Source organism: Semicossyphus pulcher, unplaced genomic scaffold (genome assembly GCF_022749685.1).
Source record: "Semicossyphus pulcher isolate SPU_LCO1_2020_fin unplaced genomic scaffold, fSemPul1.0.p SCAF_1, whole genome shotgun sequence".
Classification (NCBI taxonomy): domain Eukaryota; kingdom Metazoa; phylum Chordata; class Actinopteri; order Labriformes; family Labridae; genus Semicossyphus; species Semicossyphus pulcher.
Genome location: NW_027211603.1, coordinates 33,840,958 through 33,852,968, shown reverse-complemented (window position 1 = coordinate 33,852,968; position 12,011 = coordinate 33,840,958). Strand labels below are relative to the sequence as shown.

Genomic DNA, 12,011 nt, shown 5'->3' with positions numbered 1-12,011 from the left:
ATCAAGTAAATCGGCGCTGAAAAGGAAGGATCTTCGCTTTACAGTGACACAAGCGGAGCAATACTAGCTAGGGGAACAGCAGTATTAACTATAACGCCGTCTTCATAGTTGCTTTGCTTTCGAGCATTGTGACTAAGCGCAGACTTTGGATAATGGCTGATAAAGAGGGTAGGTTTTCTAGAACTGGAAATATGGGGCGGCGCGTTTTCCTCGTGTGCCGCTTTGTATGCTGCTCCATGGGCTCTTCTAGCATGATATGCTAGCTTAAACTATCAGGTGGCTTGTAGGGTTTTTATTAAGTTCGTATTGTTGTCGGCCAAATAAAAACCTTTACTGTTTAAGTTCAGTATTCACACACGAGTTTGCCTGATGCTTAGATGCTATAACTCACTTAACCCTTATGAACCATTAGCCTAGTGGATGGTAGCCAGCAGAAAACCTTCATCTAGTAATCAAATTTAATAATATACCTTAATACCCTACCACCTCATGATCTTTCTTAAAGTCTGAAGGAGTCCTTGAATTCCTTCAGAGTGTGTCTGAAGGAGTCCTTGAGCAAGGCACTGGGTGAACCCCCAAATGCTCCAGTGGAGCTGTTCATTGGCCACCCGGACCAAGCTGTTTATACTTACCATCTCACAGTGTGTGCTTAATCAACTTTATCTAGTTATCACCTGTAATAACTTGCTTTAATCTCCCCCCTACTCATACCATGTTGTTCTGCTGAAGTGTATGATGATGCAGTGGAAGAAAGGGTCATCAATGAAGAGTACAAGATCTGGAAGAAAAACACTCCTTTCCTGTATGACCTGGTGATGACTCACGCGCTGGAGTGGCCTAGCCTTACTGTACAGTGGCTTCCAGATGTTAACAGGTACTTATTAACTCAATTGTACAGCTCGTAGAAACTGTTTAAATTCCAGCAAAGTCAACAGGTTTCTGTGAAGACACTTATCCCAGCAAGTGTCCTCCAGATCTGGCTACGTTCCGGCACTGCTGTTGTTTCAGGAGATGTTCTGTTGCCCTTCTAACAGTGTCACTAACCCTAAACCACCTGGATGGATGACCTAACAGTCATTTGCAGCTCTTAATGAAGCCTTCCTATCTTTCTTTTTCTTTTTTGCAACATTAATCTTTCTTTGTCATCTTGGGTTTGCAAACAATAAAGCTGTGCAATAAAGCTGTGCATCAAAGCCAACATCTGGTCAGGAGTGGGAGAGACAATGCTGATTGCTTTGTCTGTTAGCCAAATAAAGTTTGGTTAAACTACTCCTTCACTGTATAACCTATGCTGTGTGTTTTAATACAGCAAAGCAAGAGAAATTTGGTTGATATTGTTAATATATTGAGGTATAAAATGTATTCTCTCACCTCAAATACTACCAGACAATCATTCCTATGCTGGTCGCATCATTATTTCATGATCAAGACATGTCTAATGACATACACATAAGTACCTATAATTAGAAAAAGCTCTGCGATTGGCCAAATAAAATGAACAATCAAAAGAGGTGACAGAAGATTTTCCTCTACCTCTCTAGGACAGCTATTATTTTGCATAACTCTTAGAATCAAATGACTTCCTAACTTGTTTTTGTTCCAAAAGTTTTGCTCTAATGTAACAAAAACAGAAAGTACAACTATCTTTGCTACCAAGTATAGATAAACGTCATGCCACTGCTATGGCTCTCTGCAGGCCAGATGGGAAGGACTACGCTGTTCACAGACTGGCTCTGGGGACCCATACATCAGATGAGCAGAACCATCTTGTGATTGCCAGCGTCCAGGTACCAAATGATGATGCGCAGTTTGATGCATCACACTACGACAGCGAGAAAGGAGGTAAATACAACAGGATAGAATATTTGCTGGTTGCCACTGTAAAGAATGTCTCTTAAAGGTCAGGGGAGTAGGTGTTGACTTTGCATAAAACGACTGAACAATAAGTGGTAATATTATATCATATATATGATATAATATTTCTAATAATATATCAATATTATATGATATAAGTTTGAAACAAACATTATTTTGTCTGTTTTTTTTTTGCATTCATTGATTCTCACCAAAACAAGACAATGCATACACATTAAGGCACCAGTCTTTGTCAGGGTCTGGTTCAGCTATTGACTAGACATTTTTTATAGTGAGAGAATTTATTAAATATTCAAGATCTGAGTCATGCTGCGTTCAGTCTTTATATTGACACTGTGTTATTCCATCTTCCAGCAGGTATGTTGATTGGAGCCCCGCTGTGTATACTGAGGGATCACTACTCTGTTGGTATATTATTAGAGGCAATATTGGTATGTACGTGCGGCCACTGAACAATTTCAAAGTACAATCCATGTCTAAAGTTTTTCTTTGGGTGCAGTGGGTGTTTACACAGTTGCTCTAAAAAATTAACTCTTTCCGGGAAAGTTGAAATAGTATGATTAGAGAAAAAACAATCCTCAACGAGTAACCCTGCCCACATGACAACACGGATCATCCACTTCATAACACCTTGATGGACCAAAGAAACAACAGTGATGGTAGGCTCCTCTCTCTTCGCTGGACGGAGAGATAAAGAAGATCCTTTGTACACACAGCCATCAGACTTTTTAATTCTTAGTGAATGGTAGATGAGATGCCAGACAAGTAAATTTCCCTTTCGGGATCATTAAAGTTGTTATTGTTTTGACATGGAGTATAGAGAGGCACGGTTATGGAATTTCAGGGTGTGATTGATAATTTTATATATTGTGGCTGATATAAAGTTGATAACAGCTTATAGTAATCTAACAAATGCAAAAAAATAATCAATTTAATTAAGTAATTTTTTGAAATGTAAACATTTTAAGAGCCCTCGCCATCACCACCATCTCTGCAAAACCAAAATACTATTTGTGATTATTGTTTGTAACTTTGGTAAATGTTCTTATACCTAAGCTTGACATTGTCAGCATTGTCAGATGCAATAGCTGACTGAAATTCTGCTATTACAACAATAAAAATATATTTTAATCTTTGTCCAATTATATAATAATGATAACAGCATCCTTGGTAAAATAGACCAGTCAGAAGCAGGATCTAAGTTGCAGTTGTCATGTCTCTGGTTTCCTTTTCCTACCTTGGATCAACTGCAGTCTCGATGTTCTCTTGTCAGAGTTTGGTGGATTTGGTTCAGTAAGTGGGAAAATCGAGATTGAGATCAAGATCAACCACGAGGGAGAGGTGAACCGAGCCCGCTACATGCCCCAGAATCCCTGCATCATTGCCACAAAGACTCCCACCTCTGATGTGCTGGTCTTTGACTACACAAAGCATCCGTCAAAGCCAGGTCGGATCCCTGCTGTGCTTGTATACCCATTACCAAATGCATCTGAATGTTCGCACCAGTGCAACACACATCAAGGTTAATTCAGTGTGTATTCTTGTGTGTTTCAGATCCCAGCGGGGAGTGTAATCCTGATTTGAGGCTAAAAGGCCACCAGAAAGAAGGCTATGGCCTCTCCTGGAATCCCAACCTCAGTGGTAACCTCCTCAGTGCGTCAGACGACCATGTAAGTAACTGATGATTAGGCAAAGATAACATTTATTTAGAATTCTACTCACAATATACATGTCTTACTCCATTTACAATGTAACTAAACGGGGCACCGGGCATACGCCAATATACAGCCACTAAAAGCGCTTGAGGCTGGCAGCAGAGGGGAAGAAACTGTTCCTGTGTCAGGAGGTTTTGGTCCTGATGGACCGCAGCCTCAGGTACAGGTGTACAGGTACTTGAGAGATGGCAGATTGCAGCCAATCACCTTCTCTGCAGAGCGGATGATACGCTGCAGCCTGCCCTTGTCCCTGGCAGTGGCAGAGGTGTACCAGATGGTGATGGAACAGGTGAGGATGGACTCAACGATGGTGGTGTAGAAGTGCACCATCATTGTCTTTGGCAGGTTGAACTTCTTCAGCTGCCGCACGGAGTACATCCTCTTCTGTCCCTTTTTAATGAGGGAGCCGATGTTCAGCTCCCACTTGAGGTCCTGGCTGATGATGGTCCCCAGGAAGCAGAAAGACTTCACAGTGGAAACAGTGGAGTCACTGATGGTGATGGGGGCGGGTGTGGCTGCTTTCTTTTTAAAATCCACAACCATCTCCACTGTCTTCAGAGCATTAAGCTCCAGGTTGTTATCACCACACCAGGTCACCAGATGGTCAATCTCCCACCTGTAGGCGAACTCATCCCCACCAGAGATGAGTCCAATGAGGGTGGTGTCGTCCGCGAACTTTAGGAGCTTGACGGACTGATGACTGGAGGTGCAACTGTTGGTGTACAGGGAGAAGAGCAGAGGAGAAAGAATGCAGCCTTGAGGGGAGCCGGTGCTGATGGTCCTGGAATCAGAGACGTTTTTCCCCATAGGTTCCTGCTGAGTCCAGATGCTGGAGGATGAAGTGGAGGGCATGTTGACTGCTTCGTCTACGGACCTGTTGGCTCTGTAGGCTAACTGCAGGGGGTCCAGGAGAGGGTCTGTGATGTCCTGGAGGTGTGAGTGCACCAGGCGCTCAAAGGACTTCATTACCACAGAGGTCAGGGCGACTGGTTTGTAGTCATTAAGTCCTCTGGTCCTTGGCTTTTTGGGGACAGGAATGATGGTGGATGCCTTGAAGCAGGCTGGCATGTGGCAGGTCTCTAGTGAGGTGTTGAAGATGTCTGTGAACACCGGAGACAGCTGATTGGCACAGTGCTTCAGGGTGGAGGAGGAGACAGAGTCCGGTCCAGCTGCTTTGCGGGGTTTCTGTCTCTTAAAAATCCTGTTAACATCTCTCTCCAAGATAGAGAGGGTTGTTGCTGTGGTGTGAGGGGAGGGGGCTGTTGAGGTGCTGGGGGAGGTGGAGGTGATAAGCTGTAGCTGTTGAGTGGAGTCACGGGGGATGGTGTCAGGACTGTTCCATTGTCTTTCAAAGCGACAGTAAAACTCATTGAGGTCGTCGGCAAGGCGCAGGTCATTAACAGAGTGGGAGGTTTTCGGCTTGCAGCTGGTGAGCTGTCTGAGACTAGAGATGGCAGATATCGTTCACTTCAGTGACCCGGATCTTCAGATCTTGTTCAGCTGAATGATTCCTTCATTACAATCGTTCACCAGGTCGTTCAGTGACATAAGTTTACCCATAACTCGCTCACTCCTTCCTCACTCTCACTCGTTCATGAACGGCTCCCATTGCATTCACGGCTCTTCTAATACAATAAACACGATATGACAGTTAACTATATTACTATAACTATATATAATAAATAATTTAAAAATATTTCAAAATAAACATTCTTGTGTTATCTCATCTTGCGGTTGTGTCACTGTTTTATTTTCGAGCTGTTGTAATACAGCTTGTAGAATTGTACTTTACTTTATTTCTATATTTCAGACACATAGGTCCATATCAGTACAAAAACACCACAATAAAAAACATAAAAGACAAAGACAAAAACTTCATTGTACTTTACACAGTCGGTTTGTTGAAAATAGTTCATATATTAACGTCGAACTCAGTGGTGGCTGGTGAAAATATTCTAGGTGGGGCTGTGCTGTGCCATACTCAGTTTTTAACAAGTCCATGCTGTATCCGTGGCAGCAGTTTTAAAAAGTAAACACGGGAAGCAAAATAGCGCATTTACATGGCTACATCCAGCTAGCCTTTCTGGTGTACCAGTTGCGAGAAAATCCTCTGGTGTAGGTTTTACCTTTTTCACTCGCTTGTTGGTTGATTTTAATATCTGGCTGATCCGGTCCAGTTTCTTTAATCCGTAATTTTTCACTTAAACTTCTCCTCTCGAATGGATTTTGAAGAAGAGAGCGTACAGAGTTGTTTGCGGTGTCAGTGTCCATCATTGTCATTTCCATCACTCATAGACTGATCAGACTTCATCCACCGAGACTAACCGAATTTACTTAATTTACTTATTTTCTACGACGCTGATTGGCCAAATTCACGTTGAAATGCGCGTATCTTGCCCCAGCAACAGTCCCTGAGTAGCCTAACGCTTGTTTCCCACATTTCCAATGAACATTAATTAATGTATATCTTTTTTTGTACATATACGCCCTCTATTGGCCAGCCGCCACTAGTCGAACTTCAATTACAAAACATGCTGACCTTCTACTAATAAACCTAATTTTGTTTGTGTTCATCTATCAGTGCTGTAAACATATGTGAACTGCTGATGTGTGCAAGCATGAAAGATAAACCCCCGCCGCCTTAGTTTGTCGTGGTCGAGGATCAGAATGACCTGTTGGGACACATTTCGTTCACGACCGAGAGATGACCCGGTCTCGTTCATGAATGATCAGTAAGTCATTCGCCCCTCCTCGACGCTCAAACTGTCTCTCTGTCACTGTAAACCGAGACTGCAGTCTGCTGTAAAGTTCATATATTTCATACAGAGCTGCAGAGGATCATCAGGCTTCATGATCAAACAAGTTTTATATCATGTCATCACTTCAGTCCGCGATGACCCGCTCCCTCTGTGACGGTGCTCTCCCCTCTCAGTGCTGCGAGTCTGCATCACAGTTTTTGTTATGTGATGTTTTCTAAAGTCTAATGAAGGTGAATGAGGCTCCTTGTGTATTCACAGGGCTTTAAGGCTGTAATGTATCTAATCAGAGATTCCCCCCAACACAGCTGTGTGAGAAAAAAGAACGAACGATACCTCCAAAAAGCAATTGTCGCTTGCTAACATCAATCAGTCTGGTTTTCTAAAGGGAAGAAGGGAGGGATTGGGAAGCCGCGGCTCGCGAGCGGAGCAGAGTGAACGAAAGGAACAAATTTAATGTATGAAAGTCTGAAAAGATTCGTCCTTTTTGAACCAATTGTTCAGGACCGAAACATTTCTATCTGAGACCCTTCCAGACTGAGCCAGCATCTCCCCCTGAGAACTGCTGCTGTAGTTTATCAGAGTACATACGCTTAGCTTTTCTCACTGCCCGGCTGAAGGTGTATTTAGCCTGTTTGTAGCCGTCTCTGTCCCCATTCCTAAATGCCTCCTCCTTTAACTGCCTCAGCCTTGTCTAGCCTCAGGACCCACCATCACCTGCTAAAGAAGAATCGCGACCCAACATTTTTCAGCCACTCAAATTTATTTAATGAGATATGGTGCAGTTTGGACCTGAGACGGAACGAAACATCACAATATGCCAGCTTCACAGAACCCAGCAGTATAATAGTCAACCAAAATGATCAGCAGGTGCATAAGAAGAAATGATTCCCTCAACAAATCATTTTAACAGCCTTTTTTTGACAGAATAAACTCAAAAAGTGCGTAATTAATGCAACTACTATAGGGCTCATCAAGAATGTAAATATATGAGTGTGAATAAACTACACTACTACTGCATGCACATCATAGAAAACCCATGTCCTTCAAAATAAAAGCGCACACCTTCCGCACCTATTTTTTTATGTGCATATGATAATGTTCCTGGCAGAAAATATAGTGAAATAGAAGTGAAGAAAGAAGTTTCAAATGCACAAATTCTTAATAAAGGATTTTTTCACCTGTAAAAACCCGAAAGCACTGAAAGAGTAACAGAACCAAATGCAGTGTGCAGTTAGTAAACCAAACCACTGAGGACAAATTGTAAGTTTACCCAGTGAAGTCATTTCCTAGCTCATATGGATCAATGATTGTGCTCCCCCGATTTGTCCTCTCCAGACCATCTGTCTATGGGACATCGGGCCTGGCCCGAAGGAAAGGAAGATTGTGGATGCCAAGACCATCTTCACAGGCCACACAGCAGTGGTGGAAGATGTTTCCTGGCATTTGCTCCATGAATCCCTTTTTGGTTCAGTGGCTGACGACCAGAAACTCATGATGTAAGTGTTTCATACAAATGAGCTGCTGAATCTGTTGCATGATTTTGTGAATGTGGATTCATCTAATTAATTATAAACATCTTTGTATTGCTTATCAAATAAACATTGTCCCTGCTATCTCTGATGCTCCCACATCCTCCACCAGATGGGACACTCGGTCTAACAACACATCCAAAGCCAGCCACTCAGTAGATGCTCACACTGCCGAGGTCAACTGTCTGAGCTTCAACCCCTACAGCGAGTTCATTCTCGCCACTGGTTCTGCCGATAAGGTAGAGAAAAGCCAAATATGCACCCTGACCTCTTACAACAAAACAAATGGAATATAAATGTTAACGTTTTCTTTTGTTTCTCTCAGACTGTTGCATTGTGGGATCTAAGGAACCTGAAATTGAAGCTCCACTCCTTTGAGTCTCACAAAGATGAAATTTTCCAGGTAAGAACTTAAATTGCCTCCAAGTGTTCTAAAACTACAAAAGGAAATTGGAAATGATAGATAGAAGGGCTCTTTGGATCAGGATACATGTAGACATAAAAAATGAATATACTTTAATTGTCACAGCACCTTCAAGCAAAATCTAAAAAAAAACTCAGTTGTTAACGGTGTGTAAATAACCTCTGTATCAGACAATTGTTTGCCAAATGTATTAAAATATACTTAAACTGGGGTGTTTCAAAGCCCCAGGTGTATTTTGTTAAAATATTTTGTCCTTGCTGCTGCATTACAGTCACTACATTGACCTGCCATTGACCAACTGTCTGATTGATCAGGTCCAATGGTCTCCTCACAATGAGACGATCCTCGCCTCCAGTGGCACCGACCGACGCCTCAATGTCTGGGATCTCAGGTAAAGACTGTCCACCACACCTCAGATCTTGTGTATGAAATAGTGATGGGTTGTTGAAGAAAAAATATTTTCAGTTTAACAATAATTATTTTGAAAGTTATTGGAGAAAACAATGATATAAACATGACTTTTAATAATGTTAGCCATAGTTCACATAAGGATGTAATTATTTGTGATATAAAACTGGACACATACGTTTTCTTTTTCTAGTAAAATTGGTGAGGAGCAGTCAGCAGAGGATGCTGAGGATGGCCCACCCGAGCTGCTGGTAAGTCCAGTCCCAAAGAATCAGCATGACTCTGATTTCAGTTAAAGTCAACCTTAGTTCTTTCACTCAACATGGTACTTAAGTTATGTCATTACTTAAAAAACCTGCTTACACTTGTCAACATGTTGACAATGCCAGCTTTAACCTCACAGTTAACTACATTAATACATAAAGTCACATCAGCTGGTTGGTCAAAGATGTTATGAAAACGATGTGCTTCCCTTCTGATTCTATATTATCACAACACTTGGATTTGTTTTGCTATTTTTAAGTTGTGAGATTCAAAATAAAGATGTACTGTCATAATAATAATAATCACCATTAGTTCAGAACATGACACACACATAGTTTTGAATTGCTGTGAGCAAAATGAACAGTTTAAGTCCACCTATTCTTGATTTCACTGTTTACGTTTCTTAATTTACAGCTAAAATCCATTTTTTTCTTGAGTGTTGTCTTTTTGTCCTGCCCCTGTGTGTGTATCTCACTCAGACTCAGACCCAATGCTTATCTGAGTGCACAGATTGGCTGAGTAGCATAACGTGAGATGATTTAAAACACCTGCAGTTGTTCTAAGTTTCCTGAGCAGCCTGCAGCAAAAGGCTGCACACTGTAAAGGCTAAAATGGATACGAAGAAGACGTCCGCCATAACTCCTCCGTAAGGCTCGTGCATAAGAAATAAAAATAAAAAAAATAAAAAAAATTGTAAGAAAAGCATTGTGAATTAGTTGAAGAGACTTTTTTTTTCTTACCCCTGATAAACATTAGGCAGATTAGACAGCATCTCATGTGTGACTAGTAAGTTTCAATGCACTCATATTTTAGATTTATACGTTCTGAACGTGTTGATAATTAAAAATCCTGTTTACTAGTTAACTTCTTGATATTAGTGTTTTGTTTTGTTTTTTTACTTTTTCTGTCAGTTCATCCACGGAGGCCACACAGCCAAGATCTCGGACTTCTCCTGGAACCCCAATGAACCCTGGGTCATCTGCTCTGTGTCCGAAGACAACATCATGCAAGTCTGGCAGATGGTGAATACAGCAGCTGTCCACCACGACTAACAGTCGCATTATGTTAGCCCCAGTTCCTCCCCATGCACCAGTTAGATATTTTTGTCAGCCCTACACATGAGTCTGTATGGGACTGACTGAGCGAGTGAGTGACGGTACTTAGCCTTAGAGAGAGAGAGAGAGAGAGAGAGATTTGAGACTTTGCAATGGCGGATCATGGAGCATATTAGACCTGCACTGACGCGACTCTCTGTTTATAAGACTCTGGATACTTTGTTTGGGGAGTAGGCGGGGCTGGTCCTCCGCTGCTCGTCCACTGTCCTCACCTACATCCACAGCGCGCACCTGCTTTCAAACACGTTGTTATTGGCCACCTAAGGATAGTCCTTGTAACACATTGCCCACAAAAGTGCAAATTGACCTGATGCGGTCAGCCACATACTAGGTTTTGACCTAGTCTTGCTTTACAATGTCAGAGCTGGTAGGACAACAGACCTCAGTGAAACTTGAACACTGAGCCACTTTAGCTATTTGGAAATAATTTAGATTTAGGAGGGACAACTTGTGAAAAGCACTGGCACTGTGTTAAACATGATAAACAGCAGGTGCTTACAGTTATAGCTAATATGATAAATTTGATTATCACGTCAATATTGAACAATGTTATTGCAGATGTTCCTCATATCATGCAGGCCTCCTTACTGTTTTGGCAGATGTTGATGCCCATACTGTGAGATGTATGGTATACATTGGATATACCTAAAAAGCATTTCATCATTATCTAATTAAAGTGCCAATACACTCACAAAAGCACATGTGGAGGATGTTTTGAATCTCATTCATGGTTGATTAACATCATTCAGACACCTGTGAATATCTACATTAATGCTTACATATTTTGTCCGCTCGCTTCCTGTTCTTCTCCCAGGCTGAGAATATCTACAATGATGAGGAGCCAGACAACACCCCTGCATCAGAGCTGGAGGCTCAGGGATCATAACGCTGCTGTGCACGGCCCCTCCTCCACCCTCTCCTCCTGACCCAGCCCAGCCTGTCGTTTTCCTCTCTGGCTTATCAGGTGAAAAATGAAACGTCTCTATGCATGAATAAACAATGTTGGAAGTTAGAGACCACATAGACGCCACCCTTGCAAACAAGGCAGACTGTTGGATTCATCTCATCCTGCTTTGACTTCAATAAGGCCCAGGTACCCAAAAGCACTTACGCATTTGGAATTAACAGGATAAGAAATGTTGTGCCGGCTCTGGCCGTCGTATTTCAAGTGTCAGGGGAGAGGGGGTTTGTAGGAAAAGGCTCTTAAGACTTTTACAGCAGAAAACTTCAGTGTGCACAAAGTTCCTGCAAGTTATTGTTCTGACCAGTTAATTTTAAAGGGCTAATGCAAGGAAAACATTTTATATTACAGCTTGACTTAAAAGTTGCCTGAAAACCACTAGTCTGCTCTCTTTAGGGTATGTTAGGAAACCTGAACAATAGAAGATTACCTAAGCACTGAAATGCTTTTGAGAAACCTGTTTTACACTTGTCCAAACTGTGTGATTGTTTAAAAGTAAGAACACGATGTTGATGGTCATGTCCAGGGAATCCTCTTATTTTCCCACCTGTTAGGCACTTGTGGCTGTTACCTTGTTAGTAAATGTTGTATTTAGCTACTGTCCTATGAAGAAACATTTGCTGCTGTTTGCCTCCTGTTCATAAGGTACACAAACTCTTCAGTGTTTGGCTTGAGTGAGAAGTGGGGGACTAAACAAGTCCATTTAAGATGAAAACAAATATTTTGCTTTGTTACATAAGTGAAGTTGACAATGTATTGTTTCTTGCACCACTAATTGCAATAAAACTTTTATAACTTTTGAAAAAGTTTGTCATTTATGTAAATTTTACCTTTTCTAGAAATACTGCAAACTTTCCTCTGGCCGAGGACGAGCTGAACAATTTAAGTAGTCCTCATTTTGGAAAAACGCTGCATAATCCTTGTGACACTTTGCCAGCTTTACTCTGATACAACACCCAAA

The 12,011-nt window shown here is 41.7% G+C and overlaps 1 protein-coding gene across 1 annotated transcript; it reads left to right on the top strand.

Annotated features, from left to right (window-relative positions):
- The first annotated feature begins 30 nt into the window (after positions 1-30).
- On the top strand, positions 31-11,856 carry LOC138592143 (histone-binding protein RBBP7). The gene is made up of 13 exons (XM_069662803.1): positions 31-168; positions 730-874; positions 1,697-1,842; positions 2,230-2,232; positions 3,149-3,322; positions 3,430-3,545; positions 7,685-7,845; positions 7,991-8,117; positions 8,204-8,281; positions 8,617-8,693; positions 8,904-8,961; positions 9,886-9,996; positions 10,904-11,856. Exons 1-13 carry the CDS (start codon positions 153-155, stop codon positions 10,973-10,975), a joined length of 1,284 nt encoding a protein of 427 aa, XP_069518904.1. The 5' UTR covers positions 31-152; the 3' UTR covers positions 10,976-11,856.
- The last annotated feature ends 155 nt before the right edge of the window (positions 11,857-12,011 follow it).